Source organism: Zea mays, chromosome 2 (assembly GCF_902167145.1).
Source record: "Zea mays cultivar B73 chromosome 2, Zm-B73-REFERENCE-NAM-5.0, whole genome shotgun sequence".
NCBI lineage: Eukaryota > Viridiplantae > Streptophyta > Magnoliopsida > Poales > Poaceae > Zea > Zea mays.
Window position 1 is genome coordinate 220,548,684 of NC_050097.1, and position 20,818 is coordinate 220,569,501.

Genomic DNA, 20,818 nt, shown 5'->3' on the forward strand with positions numbered 1-20,818 from the left:
CCAAGTCGGCGCTTTCTGTTCTTATCAAGGTAACACATGGAATTCCTCTGTACCGGCTGCATTTGTAAATCAAAGCTAGGACAAAAGCGAAAAAGTTGGCTAAGCACTAACCAAACAAGCCTTTTTATTTTAGGCATCACCATTGGATTTGTGTGGTTCTGATTGTAGAAATAACATGGCTTTAGGATTGGAATATTTACCCTGTATTATCATTTATGAAACATAGTCTTATGATTATTGCTATTTTTGGTTCATCGAACATCGAACACACTTTACCACACCTGACTTGAGTTGGTCAAGTCTGGCTTTCCACTTTAGTATTCCTTTGTTGACACACTTGTGGAGCAATACAGTCTTAATGCAAATTAGCACTTTGAAATGCAAATAGGCCTGTTGTTCATATTATTACGCAAATTGATTACTGCTCTTTTCATTGGGGTCAGAATAGTGGACACCCATCATAGTCAATGAAAAATCCTGTGCATGCAAAGAACTTCGATTCACGTGGACTCCATAACTGCCATTAGAGTTTACTGGAAGTTCTACTGAAAAATTGATTACTGCTCTTCTCATACAAACGCGGAACAATATGCTGATGGGGCAAAAGGGTAACACATGCTCAAGTCTTAATATGTTTGGCTTCCGAGCAAACTTTCTCCAGACCCCAAGAAAATATAAGATCCGATCAGATATGTGTCGATGCTCATCCCAACGTACTCCCGTTGCAACGCACGGGCATACACCTAGTCATATATATAGGTCTGCATGATATTGATGGTTACAATGTAGTGGTGAAACATGTAGATTAAAATAACAAAATTTATATGTATAGTCAGGATCACCAATAAATTACAAAAACTTTTCTCATAACAATATAACACATTTATATATAAGTTATCATGATATTATATGTTTTTGTTGCAACGTACGGACACTACCTAGTTAGATTTGAAGATGTTAGAAGAGAAGCTCGCTTAACAGCTAGTTTGACAACTGTATTTTTTAAAAGGTTTCTATTTTTTAAAAAATATTTTTTAAAAGTAAAAATCTGTTAAAAAACGGACTTGATAAACTAGGACTCAACGAGGAGAGAAAAAAAACTCGGGCACGCCCGCACCTGTCCAAGTCTCCATGGATCCGGCACCGACAGTGTGCCATCCCCTGAGGCCCTGACCGGCTGACCCCTGCTGCCCCTGCGCTGCGGTGCTGCGCTGCCACGGAAATCCACTATGCCGAGCAAGGCGTGCCGCGTGCCCGCTGCCTCGTATGTGCACCTGGCTCTTGGACTAAACAAACCATTCACCATTCTAAAAAAAATCCCCGATCTACTACCTTTCTCCTCCTCTCTCACGGTCTCACCTCTAGTTTCCAGGATGACAAAATATGGGATCAGATTCGATTCGTGAGCCTGTAGAACAAGGATGCTCCTCCAATCCATACTAAATTGAACCCACGCAGCAGACATCCGCGCGCAGTACGTCCCCTTCGCGAAGCACCGCCATCCTCACCACGCCGCCGAGTCGGGCGGCGCATGCGCCATGGCGTTCCTATTCGGCGCATTCCTGGGCCTGGTGGTGGGCGTGGCCGTCGTGATGGCGTTCGCGCGATTCGAGAACAGCCGCGCCGAGCAGCGCCGTGAGCTGGTATGTCATATGTGTCGACGACCCAATTCCAGCCCCTTTCCTTCTTCTATTTCTCGTTGCGAGCGCTAGTTTGGTTTCAATTCGATTTAGGGTGAATGGGTGATGTTATTCCCGGATTTGCGTAGGTTTATTAATACCTTCCGTGGCGCTTAGCTCATCGCTAGCACCGGTGTTGTAGGAATTGTATCTCCGAATTCTAGAATAACGGTACTGTGGGACCGGTAGAGTATTGCGGTCCAGTAGGATCCACCTCATGTGTTGGAACCTGTCATCTATTTTTCATGCGTGGCTTAATTTGTTCCCGCAGGCTGCTACAGCTGCAGCTTTCTCGAAGTTGACTGTACAGGATTTGAGGAAGCTCATCCCACCCGAGTTTTATCCATCATGGGTTTCATTCACACAAAAGCAGAAGTTGAGTTTCTGCCTATTCTTGCAGCCAACCCTTATGTTGTGCAACACTGCTGCTACTGATACTCTTTGTTTTTAACCTGTGCAGCTTAAATGGCTGAATCAAGAGCTGACAAAAATCTGGCCATTTGTCAATGAGGTACTTAGCTTTTACAGGGTCTTCCAGTATCCCGCTTTTCTGATTTTAGCTGAGCTCTCTTACTCTTGAGTGAATTTGGTTATCAACAGTAGAAGTAATACGAGAGTCAAATGTGGTGGCTGTAGGCTGCATCAGAGTTGATCAAAACTTCTGTGGAGCCTATTTTTGAGCAGTACAAGTCATTCATCCTGGCCTCCCTCCATTTCTCAAAGTTGACACTTGGTACTGTTGCTCCTCAGTTTACTGGTATGGCCTCTTTACAGAACTCTAGAATTATTATATTTTTATTTGATTTGTGTCCTTTTCAATATTCGTGGTGCCTTTTTTTTGTATGTACTATGATACAAATTATCTTCCTTGTCATTTCCTTTATTTTTCAATTATTTTTTGAACTGTTAATCTGTATGGAGAATGTTATGTACCAAAGTCTCTGGAATTGCAAGGGACGGCCTCAATTCTCTAGTCATTCTGGGAGTTTGGACCTTATGGAAGCAACGCAATGGCTGTGTTTTTGACAATAAGAACCCCAGTGCGGTGGCTCCCATATGAGTGGGGTCTAGGGAAGGAATAACCGAGGCAAACCTTAGCCCTGTATTTTCGTAGAGAGGCTTGCGTCGAACCCATCTACCACAAAAGCTTATGGCTATTAGAAGAGTTGAGTTGGAGGTTCACCTATGGGAGATGGCTGGTGCAAAAAAGTTGTCTTTGCTCACCGCCCCCATTCCGGGCATCCCTGCTAGTTAGCTAGCATTGTGGTAATTTGTGTTAGTTTCTTCTTTAGACATGGATGGGTTTCTGTATGCCTGTTACTGGCCGCCATAGGCGCCTCTTTTGTTTTCTTCTGTAATTGTCCTTCTTCTTTAATATAATATCGCGCAGTTCTCCTGCGCTTTCGAGAAAAAAAAATCTGTATGCAGTAAGGGTCTGATCAGTGCAGTTTGCTCGTTGGTTGCCTGCATACACACTTATGCAGGTTTGCACGGTGCTCAAAACATGCCCAATGCAGTATTAGCTAGTACACAAGATTTGGTCATATCATACAATGCATATTTGCACAAACTGATGCGCATGTAGAACTGGAACATTCTCACCCTCCATACCTCTACTAGAAAGTAGAAACATGAGATTGAACTAATGACTACATGCAACAACAATTTTGTCAAATGCGGCTTGTCTGTGCAGAACAACCAAACATCAAGACTGTATATGTTTATGCTGGCTTAGATTATGCTACATAATGTCTAATGCAAGCTAAGGCTAATGCAACCAACCACAAGGACAGACCCAGTGCGGTGGCTCCCATATGAGTGGGGTCTAGGGAAGGAATAACCGAGGCAAACCTTAGCCCTGTATTTTCGTAGAGAGGCTTGCGTCGAACCCATGACCTTTGGCTCTGTGGAAAGGCAACTGGATCAGATATGCTGACTTCTAGTTTCATAATCAATCAACAGGCGAAAGGGCCTCTAGCTGAGTTGGTTAGGTGGTCTGAGTAGCACTCCTCAGGTCCTGGGTTCGACTTCCCGTGGGAGCGAATTTCAGGCTGTGGTTAAAAAAATCCCCTCGTCTGTCCCACGCCAAAGCACAGGTCTAAGGCTCAGCCCCGGTCGCGGTCGTTCTCACATGGGCTTCGATGCCGCTGTGTATGGGTGGGGCAGGGGTTCGGGGGTTTTCTTGACCTGTGTGAGAAGGTCTTCTTCTTAATACAATACCCGGGGGCTGTCTTACCCCCCGCAGGTCAAGTTTTTTTTTAATCAATCAACAGTAAATATAATTGGCATACTCTGCGTCTTTACAAATATAAGGATGCCTAGATCAAATATTGTTTATTAGTCATATTTTTTTTATCGAACAATGTAGGAGAGCACGGGTCATTTCATCAAGAGAAATAAGATACAAAGGGAAGGTCAAAAAACAGACTCTCCCCAACACAACCCCCACCCGCACACCAGGTCAATCACTTTACAGATGGCATCAACCAGTTAGGCCAAGTATTGTTTCATGATGAGGTTTTCTCATTAATATTAAATAGATCTAAGCATATTCCTGTATGAACCTTGCGAACAGCTTCATTGATGGTGTTAGGTGTATATCTTGTTGTATTTACCTACTAGTGTAGGGGGTTTCTTGCATATGTACGTGCTGTTGCTGTATGTATATACCTCCTGTTTGTTTGGGGTTCTCCTCATGCTTGTGTTGTGTAACCAAACAATCCAGCAAGCAATGCACAGAAGCATTTCTATGGTGCAGCCCTGAGGGTGAACACAATGGTACGAACTATGTCAAGAATTTGGTTGCTAAGTACTGCATGCTAGCTTGGCACCAAGCTTAGGCTGTTTTTCTTTTATTTTTTGTGGCATACGAAAGGGCCTCTAACTGAGTTGGTTAGGTGGTCTGAGTAGCACTCTCCAGGTCCTAAGTTCAACTCCCCATGGGAGCGAATTTCAGGCTAGGGGTAAAAAAATCTCCTCGTCTGTCCCACGCCATGGCACTGGTCTAAGGCCCAGTCCCTGGCCGCGGTCGTTCTCACATAGTCACATGGACTACGACGCCGCTGTGTATAGATGTGGTAGGGGTTCAAGGCATTGGAAACCCTAACCCTAGAATAGGGAGGGGATATGTATTAATAGACCTAGAGATGGGCCTGGCCCATTACTGTACACCGGGGAGACCCCCAAACCCTAATACAATGCTAACACCCCCCGCAGTCGCAACTCTATCCTGTACAGATGTTGAGAATGGACCGAAAGTCTAGGAATGCACTCGTCGGTAACCCCTCGGTGAAGATGTCGGCAAACTGCAGCGTGGTGGGAACGTTGAGAACCCGAACGTCAGCGGCAGCGACACGCTCGCGGACGAAGTGCAGGTCGATCTTCACATGCTTCGTGCGCTGATGCCGAACGAGATTGGTGGAGAGGTAGACGGCACTGACGTTGTCGCAGTAGACGAGGGTGGCACGCCGGAGGGGGTTGTGGAGCTCGTGGAGGAGTTGGCGCATCCAGGAGGCATCCGCCACGCCGTTGGCCACAGCGCGGTACTCGGCCTCGGCGCTGGAGCGGGAGACGACGGGCTTCCGCTTGGCGGCCCAGGAGACGAGGTTGGCACCCAGGAATACAACATAGCCGGAAGTGGATCGGCGTGTGTCGGGGCAGCCGACCCAGTCTGCGTCGGTGTAGACCACGAGCTCCGACATCGGGGATGATCGGAGGAGCAGACCGTAGTCGAGGGAGCCGTGGAGGTAGCGCAGGATTCGCTTGAGAGCGGTGAGATGGGGCTCCCGTGGGGTGTGCATGTGGAGGCACACTAGCTGGGAGAGGAGAAGAAAAAATGCCTCTGTTACCATATTGAAAACCCTAACCCTAGAATAGGGAGGGGATATGTATTAATAGACCTAAAGATGGGCCTGACCCATTACAGTACACCGGGGAGACCCCCAAACCCTAATACAATGCTAACACAGGGGTTTTCTCGATCTGCGTGAGAAGATTTTCTTAATATAATGACCGGGTGTTGTCTTACCCCATTCTTTAATTGCATGCAGCTTGCCTGCACATTTTAGGAAAAAAAGTATTTCAAAGTTTTGTAATTAAATGTTATTTTTTGTGATTCTAGTACCCCACTAGTTGTGCTAGATATCTGTTTTGTTGATCAGTCCAGATGTCTCTGAAGTCTCTATGATAATTTTGGGCAGCAGGAGAGGATCCCCATTTTCCTTTTTTTATTACTGACATGATATTTTCAGGTGTTTCAATCTTGGAGAGTGATGATTCTGCCATCATCATGGAACTTGAGTTGCAATGGGATGGCAATCCCAATATAGTACTTGACATCCAAACAACACTTGGAATTTCTCTTCCTGTACAGGTAATATGCTGTAGTTATATGTTACATTAAAGAAGAGAAAGGTATATGAATCCCTGCAATCTGGTTTACTATTCAAGAATCCCCCCCCAAGTTTATAGGGAAAACTGTTGTGTGATCAAGTTTCCCTTGCATTCAAACTACTAAAAGCCATGAAAAATGCTCAAAAAAATATAGATGTACTTTGTTATTTACTCTGTACATTTTGGTAGTACAAAAATGTGTGCAGTAAATAGCGACAAGAATGTGCAGAGTAAATAACGAAGTACATCTATAAATTTTTTTGAGAATTTTTCATGGTTTTTTGTAGGTTGATTGCAACAGTCTTTGGCCCCAGCTTGTATATTGTTATAATCTGCACACAACTTTTCACAGTCTACAAAGCAGGCCTTATAATCTCAGTATAATTTAACTAATTTATAGTTGTACTATTTCCTAACAATACATTTGTAGTATTTCTATTTCTGAATGTCTAAACCCAAAGAAAAGCAGCTGAAACACTGTGCTTATTATTTTTTTCTAGAACATGAAGGAGATCTGCGTGTCACACAAACATCCCACCGCTCTCAACCTACTAGACTGCCCATGATACACGACAAAACACTACTACGACCAGCACACACCAAACCCCACCGTTCTCAAACTACTAGATTGCCCATGATACATGACAAAACACTACTATGGCCAGAACACCTGAGAAAAACACATTTATGTCCGCTGAAGAATCAAGACAGTTAGATAAGCAATACCCTTAGCCCCGGCCAATGATAGATTCTCATCTCTCTTTGTCATTGGATAGGAACAGGGATTGCTCCTTTCTTTTCTGCCTATCTTTAGGACAGTAGCAGGTAGCATAGTTGTAGTACAAGTACTATGGGCTGCATGGCCCTTGGTTGGTAGAGTTGGTAGATGGCTTCATGTACTTTTGACTAAAACTAGTAGAGGCATAGGGCTTGATTGGTTGTCTGCATGGTCGAGTCTGGCTTGTACCTAGGGAGCCTGGCTCTTGTTGGCCTAGTTGAGAGCATGCAACATCCTTACGTTTGGTTGCCTGCATGTGTTCATCTTGGTCCATTAGAGGTGTTGTTTGATTGCTTGCACGAATAATCGGTGCATGGGCTCAAAAGCTATGAAGTTTATTATATTTTCATGTGACAGTGTTGTAACAGTCTATAATTTATCATACTAAACATCAATTTTCTTTTAAGCAAATTAATTCATTTAATAGACACTACTTACATGCTAATCCATCTTTAAGAAAGACTAATAATTGCACGAGTAGAGCCTGGCTCTGGAGAGAGACCCATTTCCTGCGTATCTCTAGAGTCAGGTCCTGAGGGAATCTTTGTAGGCTTGTAGTTGTAGCTGCAAAGCCAGGCTGTAGAGGCTGATCAGACAACCAAACGCGTGAAGGCTGCATCCCGTGAGCCTGGCCAGGCCATATGCAGGCAACCAATCAGGCCCATAGTTGTAGCCTCAGTTGTGTTAAAAAGTAGCTGCAGCCTCAGTTGCGTACTTGCGTTAAAAAAAAAGAAGATGCAGCCTCATTTCAGCTGTTCCATTTCACGTGTGTTGATATGTGTAGGGGTGGGCAAAATAAAACCGAAACCGAACCGAATAAATCGAAAAATCCGTTTTTTTAGTTTTGGTTTTTATTTCTCTGTAATTGAGTTGTCACACCCGGATTTAAGGGACAAAGCCGGGTGCATCTCATACATGCGCCAAAGAAGACAACATATATAATAACAGAGTGTATAGAGATAAATGTCACAATAACATCAAAGTATTTATTACATTGTGGAAGTCTTACACAATAAAAGATAAATATAAAACGAACTAAATTCCATCTTTGGCGCCAATAAGTCAACTGGGAGACGTCACCTAGATCAGATCAAACTCTTCGTTGTGTGGCTCCTCTTGAACCACTTGTTCTTCTCATGTGGGAGGGTGTGAGACAGTAAGGATGAACTCACACATGATCATAGCTCAACAAGTTGTAGGGAAACCAGTGTGCATGAACTCACCAAAGGTGGGAGTTCATATGATGTGTAAGGCTGATCAACAATAGGGGTTAAAGCTGAGCATTGCTTTTAATAAGTTGGTCAAATTTTAATAGCAGTTACTAAATGTAAGTGAATACCAAACGATAATAAAAATAATAGAACAAAAATTAATAAATAATCCCATGCAATGCAAATGACAAATTGAATTTAAGTTCTATATTTAATCATGCGAGAGTCCTGAGCTGCTCATGACCGTGAGCTCGACTAGTATATCAGTTTTACACTCTGCAGAGGTTGTACCCTGTACCCGCAAGTCGTGTATCCCATGTCGCCAGGGTTAGCTAGACCCTTAGACACTACCGAGGTGAATGGCTAGGGATCCACTACGAGGCCTTTACAAAGTTCCACTAGTTTCCGAAAACCCGCTACAGTTTATGGAGAGAGCACTTGCAAGAATCCCTCGTCTGACCGCCATCGTAGCAAAATCAACCCGAGAACCTCCCTGCATGCAACTCCCCTACTGCCCTTGCCACTTTCAGGTAAGCTAGTCTTCCACTATCTTTCCTAATTAGTCAGCCAAGGGCGTCCCATTCTACCCTTGTGGTGGCATGTGTTTCTCAAGTTAAGCTCCATGTTTCAATTAAAGATAATGATCTTGACATGAACATAAATAACATAACATAATAATTGGAACATGGATATAATGAAATATTAACCCAAAACCATATAAAAGAATAGCAAAACTACCCAAGTGATTCAGGGGTAAACAAGGTAAAAGATAATCAGACTAGGGTGACCTAGACTAGGGTGACCTATTAGGTTCCATCAAAATTAAACTTATGCATTGAATAGTGATAATAAAGAACATTATTGAGCAATAGAAGTGGTCAAGGGCACAACTTTCCTTCAATGAGCTCCTGCTCAGCAACTTCTATCTGCTGGGCACCAGGATCCTCAGCCACAGGTTCCTCTACTCGCCACAGTACAAACAAGCACAGTATAAAGGAGAAATTAACATCACACCAAACATGTAAACAAAATACATAATAATAATCTACACATTAAAATAAGATCCTAGGAATAGGAATCATTAATTTTGGAGTTATGGATTTTAAGTTTTGAATTTCCAAAGGTTTTATGTGCTTGATATATGATTAATTGAGAAATTAATTTTATTATTGTTTTCATGTCAAAACAGAGACTCTAGGTGATAAACAATAATATTACAAAATTTTAGAAACCGGAATGGATCAATTTGGAGTTAGTATGAATTTTCTATGATTTACACAAGTTCTAGCAATTATTTATGCACTAAAAAGTATTTTCCAAAGGGTTTTATCCATTTTCCCAGATCCCTGGCTTGCGCGCACTAAAACAGAGAAAGGCAGGGTCTAACGCGAAAGAATTCCCAAGACTCAGGGCTACCTCCAGTGCGGACCGCGGGTTAAATCTCTAATCACTAGGGGGCACTTATGAAAATGTGCACGCGAAGGGATATGGACCGACGCTGGCCGTCCGATTAGAGACTCACGGCCCAGATCAGATCCAGAGTGCGATGGTCGGGCGATCAGCGCGGACCACCGATGTCGTGATGGATGGTCCTGATTTAAAATGACTAGATCTATTCTACCGCGACAGATCGAAATCGTACGTGATAGTCGCCTAGAGGGGGGGTGAATAGGGCGAAACTGAAATTTACAAAAATAATCACAACTACAAGCCGGGTTAGCGTTAGAAATATAAACGAGTCCGCGAGAGAGGGCGCAAAACAAATCGCAAGCAAATAAGGAGAGTGACACGCGGATTTGTTTTACCGAGGTTCGGTTCTCGCAAACCTACTCCCCGTTGAGGAGGCCACAAAGGCCGGGTCTCTTTCAACCCTTCCCTCTCTCAAACGGTCCCTCGGACCGAGTGAGCTTTCCTTCTTCTCAATCAACCGGGAACAAAACTTCCCCGCAAGGGCCACCACACAATCGGTGCCTCTTGCCTCGGTTACAATCGAGTGTTGATCACAAGAGCACAAGAGAAAGAAAGAATGCGATCCAAGCGCAAGAGCTCTAAAGAACACGGCAAATCTCTCTCGCTAGTCACTAAAGGCTTGAGTGGAATTGGAGAGGATTTGATCTCTTTGTATGTGTCTAGAATTGAATGCCTAGCTCTTGTAAGTGGTTAGAAGTTGGAAAACTTGGATGGCAATGAATGTGGGGTGGTTGGGGTATTTATAGCCCCAACCACCAAAAGTGACCGTTGGCTGGAGGCGTCTGCTCGATGGCGCACCGGACAGTCCGGTGCACACCGGACAGTCCGGTGCCCCTGCCACGTCATCACTGCCGTTGGATTCTAGCCGTTGGAGCTTCTGACTTGTGGGCCCGCCTGGGTGTCCGGTGCACACCGGACATGTACTGTTTGATGTCCGGTGCACCGGCATGGGCGATTCTGACATCTGCGCGCGCTGCGCGCGCATTTAATGCACCGCAGGGAGCCGTTGGCGCCGCAGGGAGCCGTTGCTCCGCTGGCACACCGGACAGTCCGGTGTACACCGGACAGTCCGGTGAATTATGGCGGAGCGGATGCCGCGCGAACCCGAGGATGGCGAGATCAGGAGGCCGAGCTTCTTTGGAGCACCGGACATGTCCGGTGCACACCGGACAGTCCGGTGAATTATAGCGCGCCGGCTTCCGAGAAATCCCGAGGGTGAAGAGTTTGAGTCTGAGTCCCCTGGTGCACCGGACAGGTACTGTTCACTGTCCGGTGGCACACCGGACAGTCCGGTGCGCCAGACCAGGGGTGCCCTCGGTTGCCCCTTTGCTCCTTTATTGAATCCAACACTTGATCTTTTTATTGGCTAGATGTGAACCTTTTGCACCTGTATAACTTATACACTAGAGCAAACTAGTCAGTCCAATATTTGTGTTGGGCAATTCAACCACCAAAATTATTTAGGAACTAGGTGTAAGCCTAATTCCCTTTCAATCTCCCCCTTTTTGGTGATTGATGCCAACACAAACCAAAGCAAATGTAGAAGTGCATAATTGAACTAGTTTGCATAATGTAAGTGAAAAGGTTACTTGGAATTGAGCCAATATAACTACTTACAAGATATGCAAGGAATGTTTCTTTCTTATATAACATTTTGGACCACGTTTGCACCACATGTTTTGTTTTTGCAAATTCTTTTTGTAAATCCATTTCAAAGATCTTTTGCAAATAGTCAAAGGTATATGAATAAGAGTTTGCAAAGCATTTTCAAGATTTGAAATTGTCTCCCCCTATTTCAAATGCTTTTCCTTTGACTAAACAAAACTCCCCCTAAAAGAGATCCACCTCTTAGTGTTCAAGAGGGTTTTGATATACCATTTTTGAAATACTACTTTCTCCCCTTTTTGAACACAATAGGATACCAAATGATAAAGACTTTTGGAAAGCACTAAGTTTTTGAATTTGGTGGTGGTGGTGCGGTCCTTTTGCTTTGGGCTCATTTCTCCCCCTTTTTGGCATGAATCGCCAAAAAACGGAATCATTAGAGCCCTCGAAGTGCAATCTTCCCCTTTGGTCATAAATAAGTGAGTTAAGATTATACCAAAGACGAAGTCCTTTTGCGTTTGAGCTTTTACTCTCTCCCTCAAGGATGAAGTCCTTTTCCTTGATGCTCATTTCTCCCCCAAAGAAGAGAGAGTTGCTCGGAGTGGTGGCGAAGTATGAGTTACGGAGTGGAAGCCTTTGTCTTCGCCGAAGACTCCAATTCCCTTTCAATATACCTATGACTTGGTTTGAAATAAACTTGAAAACACATTAGTCATAGCATATAAAAGAGATATGATCAAAGGTATTCAAAAGAGTTATGTGTGCAAGCTTAGCAAAAGAAATTTCTAGAATCAAGAATATTGAGCTCATGCCTAAGTCTGGTAAAAGATTGTTCATCAAGTGGCTTGGTAAAGATATCGGCTAATTGATCTTTAGTATTAATGTAAGAAATCTCGATATCCCCCTTTTGTTGGTGATCCCTAAGAAAATGATACCGAATGGCTATGTGCTTAGTGCGGCTATGCTCGACGGGATTGTCGGCCATTTTGATTGCACTCTCATTATCACATAGCAAAGGGACTTTGGTTAATTTGTAACCGTAGTCCCGCAGGGTTTGCCTCATCCAAAGCAATTGCGCGCAACAATGTCCTGCGGCAATGTACTCGGCTTCGGCGGTGGAAAGAGCGACCGAATTTTGCTTCTTTGAAGCCCAAGACACCAAGGATCTTCCCAAGAACTGGCAAGTCCCTGATGTGCTCTTCCTATTAATTTTGCACCCCGCCCAATCGGCATCCGAATAACCAATTAAATCAAATGTGGATCCCCGAGGGTACCAAAGCCCAAACTTAGGAGTATAAGCCAAATATCTCAAGATTCGTTTTACGGCCGTAAGGTGTGATTCCTTAGGGTCGGCTTGAAATCTTGCACACATGCAAACGGAAAGCATAATGTCCGGTCGAGATGCACATAAATAAAGCAATGAACCAATCATCGACCGGTATACCTTTTGATCCACGGACTTACCTCCCGTGTCGAGGTCGAGATGCCCATTAGTTCCCATGGGTGTCTTGATGGGTTTGACATCCTTCATCCCAAACTTAGCAAGAATGTCTTGAGTGTACTTCGTTTGGCTAATGAAGGTGCCCTCTTGGAGTTGCTTGACTTGGAATCCTAGAAAATACTTCAACTCCCCCATCATCGACATCTCGAATTTCTGTGTCATGATCCTACTAAACTCTTCACATGTAGACTCGTTAGTAGACCCAAATATAATATCATCAACATAAATTTGGCATACAAACAAGTCATTTTCAAGAGTTTTAGTAAAGAGTGTAGGATCGGCCTTGCCAACTTTGAAGCCATTAGCAATAAGGAAATCTCTTAGGCATTCATACCATGCTCTTGGGGCTTGCTTGAGCCCATAAAGCGCCTTAGAGAGCCTATAGACATGGTTAGGGTACTCACTGTCTTCAAAGCCGGGAGGTTGCTCAACATAGACCTCTTCCTTGATTGGTCCGTTGAGGAAGGCACTTTTCACGTCCATTTGATAGAGCTTAAAGCCATGGTAAGTAGCATAGGCCAATAATATGCGAATTGACTCAAGCCTAGCTACGGGTGCATAGGTTTCACCGAAATCCAAACCTTCGACTTGTGAATACCCTTTGGCTACGAGTCGAGCTTTGTTCCTTGTCACCACACCATGCTCATCTTGCTTGTTGCGGAAGACCCATTTGGTTCCTACAACATTTTGGTTAGGACGTGGAACTAAATGCCAGACCTCATTCCTCGTGAAATTGTTGAGCTCCTCTTGCATTGCCACCACCCAATCCGAATCTTGGAGAGCTTCCTCTACCCTGTGTGGCTCAATAGAGGAAACAAAAGAGTAATGTTCACAAAAATGAGCAACCCGAGATCGAGTAGTTACCCCCTTATGAATGTCGCCGAGGATGGTGTCGACGGGGTGATCTCGTTGGATTGCTTGGTGGACTCTTGGGTGTTGCGGTCTTGGTTCTTCCTCATCCTCCTTTTCTTGATCATTTGTATCTCCCCCTTGATCATTGCTATCATCTTGAGGTGGCTCGTCTTCTTGATTTTGCTCTTCATCATTTTGAGCCTCATCCTCATTTTGAGTTGGTGGAGATGCTTGCATGGAGGAGGATGGTTGATCTTGTGTACTTGGAGGCTCTTCGGATTCCTTAGGACACACATCCCCGATGGACATGTTCCTTAGCGCGATGCATGGAGCCTGTTCTTCACCTATCTCATCAAGATCAACTTGCTCTACTTGAGAGCCGTTAGTTTCATCAAACACAACGTCACAAGAGACTTCAACTAGTCCAGTGGACTTGTTAAAGACCCTATATGCCCTTGTGTTTGAGTCATAACCAAGTAAAAAACCTTCTACAGTTTTAGGAGCAAATTTTGATTTTCTACCTCTTTTAATAAGAATGAAGCATTTGCTACCAAAAACTCTAAAATATGAAATATTGGGCTTTTTACCGGTTAGGAGTTCATATGATGTCTTCTTGAGGATTCGGTGAAGATATAACCGGTTGATGGCGTAGCAGGCGGTGTTGACCGCTTCGGCCCAAAACCGGTCCGGTGTCTTGTACTCATCAAGCATGGTTCTTGCCATGTCCAATAGAGTTCGATTCTTCCTCTCCACTACACCATTTTGTTGTGGCGTGTAGGGAGAAGAGAACTCATGCTTGATGCCCTCCTCCTCAAGGAAGCTTTCAATTTGAGAGTTCTTGAACTCCGTCCCATTGTCGCTTCTTATTTTCTTGATCCTTAAGCCGAACTCATTTTGAGCCCGTCTCAAGAATCCTTTTAAAGTCTCTTGGGTTTGAGATTTTTCCTGTAAAAAGAATACCCAAGTGAAGCGAGAATAATCATCCACAATTACAAGGCAATACTTACTACCGCCGATGCTTATGTAAGCGATCGGGCCGAATAAGTCCATGTGTAGTAGCTCCAGCGGCCTGTCGGTAGTCATGACATTTTTGTGTGGATGATGGATGCCAACTTGCTTCCCAGCTTGGCATGCGCTACAAATCCTGTCTTTCTCAAAATGAATATTGGTTAGTCCCAAAATGTGTTCTCCCTTTAGAAGCTTGTGAAGATTCTTCATTCCAACATGGGCTAGTCGGCGGTGCCAAAGCCAACCCAAGTTAGTCTTAGCAACTAAGCAAGTGTCGAGTTCAGCTCTTTCAAAATCTACCAAGTATAGCTGACCCTCTAGCACTCCCTTAAAAGCTATTGAATCGTCACTTCTTCTAAAGACAGTAACACCAGTATCAGTAAAAAGACAGTTGTAGCCCATTTTACATAATTGGGATACGGAAAGCAAATTGTAATCTAAAGAATCTACAAGAAAAACATTGGAAATAGTATGGTCAGGTGATATAGCAATTTTACCCAAACCTTTGACCAAACCTTGATTTCCATCCCCGAATGTGATAGCTCGTTGGGGATCTTGGTTTTTCTCATATGAGGAGAACATCTTTTTCTCCCCTGTCATATGGTTTGTGCACCCACTGTCGAGTATCCAACTTGAGCCCCCGGATGCATAAACCTACAAAACAAGTTTAGTTCTTTGTTTTAGGTACCCAAACGGTTTTGGGTCCTTTGGCATTAGAAATGAGAACTTTGGGTACCCAAACACAAGTCTTGGAACCCTTGTGCTTGCCCCCAACAAATTTGGCAACTACCTTGCCGGATTTGCTAGTAAGCACATAAGATGCATCAAAAGTTTTAAATGAAATGGCATGATCATTTGATGCATTAGGAGTTTTCTTTCTAGGCAACTTGGCACGGGTTGGTTGCCTAGAGCTAGATGTCTCACCCTTATACATAAAAGCATGGTTAGGGCCAGAGTGAGACTTCCTAGAGTGAATTCTCCTAATTTTGCTCTCGGGATAACCGGCAGGGTACAAAATGTAACCCTCGTTATCCTGAGGCATGGGAGCCTTGCCCTTAACAAAGTTAGACAAATTTTTAGGTGGGGCATTAAGTTTGACATTGTCTCCCCTTTGGAAGCCAATGCCATCCTTGATGCCAGGACGTCTCCCATTATAGAGCATGCTTCTAGCCAATTTAAATTTTTCATTTTCTAAGTCATGCTCTCTAATCTTAGCATTTAGTTGAGCTATGTGATCATTTTGTTTTTTAATTAAGGCTAGGTGATCATGGATAGCATCAACATTAATATCTCTACATCTAGTACAAATGGAAATATGCTCAACATTAGATGTAGAGGGTTTGCAAGATTTTAGTTCAACAACCTTAGCATGCAACATATCATTTTTAGTTCTAAGGTCGGAAATAGTAGCATTGCAAACATCAAAATCCTTAGCCTTAGCAATTAGTTTCTCATTCTCATTTCTAAGGCTAGCAATGGAAACATTTAACTCATCAATCCTAGCAAGTAAATCAACATTATCATTTCTAGGATCAATGCAAACATGAGAATCTACCTTAGCAATTAATTTAGCATTTTCACTTCTAAGGTTGGCAATAGTGTCATGGCACATGCTTAGCTCACTAGATAATTTGTTACATTTTTCTACTTCTAGAGCATAAGCATTTTTAACCTTAACATGTTTCTTATTCTCCTTGATTAGGAAGTCCTCTTGGGAGTCCAAGAGATCATCCTTTTCATGGATGGCACTAATTAGTTCATTTAATTTTTCCTTTTGTTCCATGTTAAGGTTAGCAAAAAGAATGCGCAAGTTATCCTCCTCATTTTTGTCATCATCCTCATCACTAGATGTTTCATATTTAGTGGAGGACCTTGATTTTACCTTCTTTTTGCCGTCCTTGGCCATGAGACACTTGTGGCCGACGTTGGGGAAGAGAAGGCCCTTGGTGACGGCGATGTTGGCGGCGTCCTCGTCGTCGGAGGAGTCGCTTGAGCTTTCGTCGGAGTCCCACTCCCGACAAACATGGGCATCGCCGCCCTTCTTCTTGTAGTATTTCTTCTTCTCCTTTCTTCTTCCCTTCTTGTCGTCGCCCCTGTCACTGTCACTAGACATAGGACATTTTGCAATGAAGTGACCGGGCTTACCACACTTGTAGCAAACCTTCTTGGAACGAGGTTTGTAGTCCTTCCCCTTCCGTTGCTTGAGGATTTGCCTAAAGCTTTTGATGATTAGGGCCATCTCCTCATTGTCGAGCTTGGAGGCGTCAATTGGTTGTCTACTTGGTGTAGACTCCTCCTTCTTCTCCTCCGTTGCCTTAAAGGCCACTGGTTGCGCCTCGGAGGTGGAAGGCTCGTCAAGCTCGTTGATCTTCTTGGAGCCCTTAATCATGCATTCAAAACTCACAAAATTCCCGATAACTTCCTCGGGGGTCATTAGTGGATATCTAGGATTCCCACGAATTAATTGTACTTGAGTGGGGTTAAGGAAAATAAGAGCTCTTAGAATAACCTTAACCACTTCGTGGTCATCCCATTTTGTGCTCCCGAGGTTGCGCACTTGGTTTACCAAGGTCTTGAGCCGGTTGTACATGTCTTGTGGCTCCTCCCCTTGGCGAAGACGGAAGCGACCGAGCTCCCCCTCGATCGTTTCCCGCTTGGTGATCTTGGTGAGTTCATCACCTTCGTGCGCCGTCTTGAGAAGATCCCAAATCTCTTTGGCGTTCTTCAACCCTTGTACTTTGTTGTATTCCTCCTTGCTTAGGGAGGCAAGGAGGATGGTTGCGGCTTGGGAGTTGAAGTGCTCGATTTGGGCCACTTCGTCTGTGTCATAGTCCTCATCCCCTATAGATGGTACCTGTACACCATACTCAACAACATCCCATATACTCTTGTGGAGAGAGGTTAGATGAAATCGCATTAAATTACTCCACATAGCATAATCTTCACCATTAAAAGTTGGTGGTTTACCTAATGGGACGGAAAGTAGAGGTGTATGTTTAGGAACACGAGGATAGCGTAGGGGAATCTTACTATACTTCTTACGCTCTTGGCGTTTAGAAGTGCCGGACGCTGCGTCGGAGCCGGAGGTAGATGTCGATGAAGTGTCGGTCTCGTAGTAGACCACCTTCCTCATCCTCTTGTGCTTGTCCCCACTCCGATGCGGCTTGTGAGAAGAAGATTTTTCCTTCTTCTCCTTGTGGTGAGAAGAGGAAGATCTTTTCTCCTTCCGCTTGGAGGAGTTTTTCTTCTTCTCCCTTTTCTTGGTGCGGGACTCTTCCGATGAGGTGCTCCCTTGGCTTGTAGTGGGCTTGTCGCCGGTCTCCATCTCCTTCTTGGCGTGATCTCCCGACATCACTTTGAGCGGTTAGGCTCTAATGAAGCACCGGGCTCTGATACCAATTGATAGTCGCCTAGAGGGGGGTGAATAGGGCGAAACTGAAATTTACAAAAATAATCACAACTACAAGCCGGGTTAGCGTTAGAAATATAAACGAGTCCGCGAGAGAGGGCGCAAAACAAATCGCAAGCAAATAAGGAGAGTGACACGCGGATTTGTTTTACCGAGGTTCGGTTCTCGCAAACCTACTCCCCGTTGAGGAGGCCACAAAGGCCGGGTCTCTTTCAACCCTTCCCTCTCTCAAACGGTCCCTCGGACCGAGTGAGCTTTCCTTCTTCTCAATCAACCGGGAACAAAACTTCCCCGCAAGGGCCACCACACAATCGGTGCCTCTTGCCTCGGTTACAATCGAGTGTTGATCACAAGAGCACAAGAGAAAGAAAGAATGCGATCCAAGCGCAAGAGCTCTAAAGAACACGGCAAATCTCTCTCGCTAGTCACTAAAGGCTTGAGTGGAATTGGAGAGGATTTGATCTCTTTGTATGTGTCTAGAATTGAATGCCTAGCTCTTGTAAGTGGTTAGAAGTTGGAAAACTTGGATGGCAATGAATGTGGGGTGGTTGGGGTATTTATAGCCCCAACCACCAAAAGTGACCGTTGGCTGGAGGCGTCTGCTCGATGGCGCACCGGACAGTCCGGTGCACACCGGACAGTCCGGTGCCCCTGCCACGTCATCACTGCCGTTGGATTCTAGCCGTTGGAGCTTCTGACTTGTGGGCCCGCCTGGGTGTCCGGTGCACACCGGACATGTACTGTTTGATGTCCGGTGCACCGGCATGGGCGATTCTGACATCTGCGCGCGCTGCGCGCGCATTTAATGCACCGCAGGGAGCCGTTGGCGCCGCAGGGAGCCGTTGCTCCGCTGGCACACCGGACAGTCCGGTGTACACCGGACAGTCCGGTGAATTATGGCGGAGCGGCTGCCGCGCGAACCCGAGGCTGGCGAGATCAGGAGGCCGAGCTTCTTTGGAGCACCGGACATGTCCGGTGCACACCGGACAGTCCGGTGAATTATAGCGCGCCGGCTTCCGAGAAATCCCGAGGGTGAAGAGTTTGAGTCTGAGTCCCCTGGTGCACCGGACAGGTACTGTTCACTGTCCGGTGGCACACCGGACAGTCCGGTGCGCCAGACCAGGGGTGCCCTCGGTTGCCCCTTTGCTCCTTTATTGAATCCAACACTTGATCTTTTTATTGGCTAGATGTGAACCTTTTGCACCTGTATAACTTATACACTAGAGCAAACTAGTCAGTCCAATATTTGTGTTGGGCAATTCAACCACCAAAATTATTTAGGAACTAGGTGTAAGCCTAATTCCCTTTCAGTACGGCTCCGCTCACCCGAGCCATCCGGTTCATGCCGTTCTAATCCCAGTCGTTCCCTCATCATCCAACGGCCATCGCGGAGCGCCCAAATTCTCCCCCAACACTGACCGGCGGCGACCCCAAACACAGCGGCGCCATAGCTGGTGAAAGCGAAAGCTCTAATCCCTAGCCTAGCTTCGATGTAAACGGCGCTACACTCTACGGCGGTGATGGCGAATCAAGGGGAAGGATTCTCACTGGTATTCTCGGCTTCAAGTTCTCTGCCCCCGAAGAGATAAACCAACGGCGGTGATACTCTACCGATGATGAAATTCGCCGACCGATAAGGCACCCACAGCCCACCAGCACGACGTCCCAGATCCACGGGGTCACATCGAGTGCCGATGACGGGCTCGCCACGAATCCGGCGCTCCTGCCCTCACGGCCCTCGCCGTATGGAGCTCCGGCGACGAAAATCTCTCTCTCCCTCATGCGATACTCCCTTTCTCTTACCGCGTCAAGGTTCTTCGGTGGAGGCGCAGGAGGGTCGAGGAGACGAGGCCAGAGAGGATTTTATACTTCGGTTGAGATTGGTCAGCGGCGGATTCGCGGAGTTCGCGCAGTTCGCCCACGCCGCGCTTATTTCGGGAGGTAGGTGACACACCTGAGCGGTCGGACCCACCCGTCATCGTAACAAGAGCGCAGTGCGAGCGTGCGGCCGACTACCCGGGTCCACATGCCAGCGAGAACGTGAGACACGCGACGCGCGCGCGTAGGAGCCTGACCCGCGGGGTCCTCTTGTCAGCGCCGGGTGTGGCTGGTCAGGCGCGCGGGAGAGAGGTGAGTGGATGGGCCGAATTGGGGAGTTTGGCCCAATTAGGTTTTCTTCCTCTTTTCTTTTTTCTTTTCTTGTTTTTGTTTTTCCTTTTTTCTCATTTAAATTCCAAATTCAAATTTTCAAATTTGGTTGGGAACTTCATTCCTAAATTTGTGTAATTATCCAAGACTTCAGTGTGAATAGTGACACTTATTATTATTTTTATTCCTTTGCATTCTTTATAATTAAGATCTTCTTTTCTCAAATTCTTGGTTTCCAAAATCAGGTTTAATGCCGCTTCTACTATTTGCATATTTCTTTTATCATCATCTTCATGAGTGAATGCACAAACAAATAAACCACAACATGATGCACAAATTATTTTAAGTGTCACTAATTAATTTCTCGGTTTAAGAGTGAGGGTTCTCATGTGCTAACAGGACTCATACCAAATAAAGAAATTAACTCTATCTTTATTATTTACAATTTTGGGTATTACAAGTTGCTCGGCTTCGGTTCAGTTTTCGATCTATAAAAACCGTATACGCCGAACACAACGAGTGGAGCTCGCTGCTTGTCTGCTTCGACCAATCGGTTGTGTTCGGTCTCCAGTCTTCAACATTTGTCCGCTGGCTCAAGTACCAAGAAGCCCAGATGCCAAGGCCCAGTAGCCAACATCCACGATTACACGTGGCCAGCATATGCAAGGAGACAGCCAGGCGCCCAGCTCGGTAGCTCATACAGTCAAGAGCCAACCACACATGTTTTTGTGACGTTTCTAAAATTTTGGTTTAAAACCGAAAATA

The 20,818-nt window shown here is 45.1% G+C and overlaps 1 protein-coding gene across 1 annotated transcript in view; it reads left to right on the forward strand.

Moving 5' to 3' along the window:
* The first annotated feature begins 1,328 nt into the window (after nucleotides 1-1,328).
* The window catches only part of LOC100191632 (lipid binding protein), a 32,128-nt gene continuing 12,638 nt past the window's right edge, over nucleotides 1,329-20,818 (forward strand). The window contains exons 1-5 of the mRNA NM_001137061.1: nucleotides 1,329-1,643; nucleotides 1,951-2,055; nucleotides 2,140-2,190; nucleotides 2,316-2,436; nucleotides 5,930-6,051. Of these exons, the coding sequence (NP_001130533.1) occupies nucleotides 1,539-1,643; nucleotides 1,951-2,055; nucleotides 2,140-2,190; nucleotides 2,316-2,436; nucleotides 5,930-6,051 (504 nt within the window). The 5' untranslated portion in view covers nucleotides 1,329-1,538. The remainder of the gene's footprint in view (nucleotides 1,644-1,950; nucleotides 2,056-2,139; nucleotides 2,191-2,315; nucleotides 2,437-5,929; nucleotides 6,052-20,818) is intronic.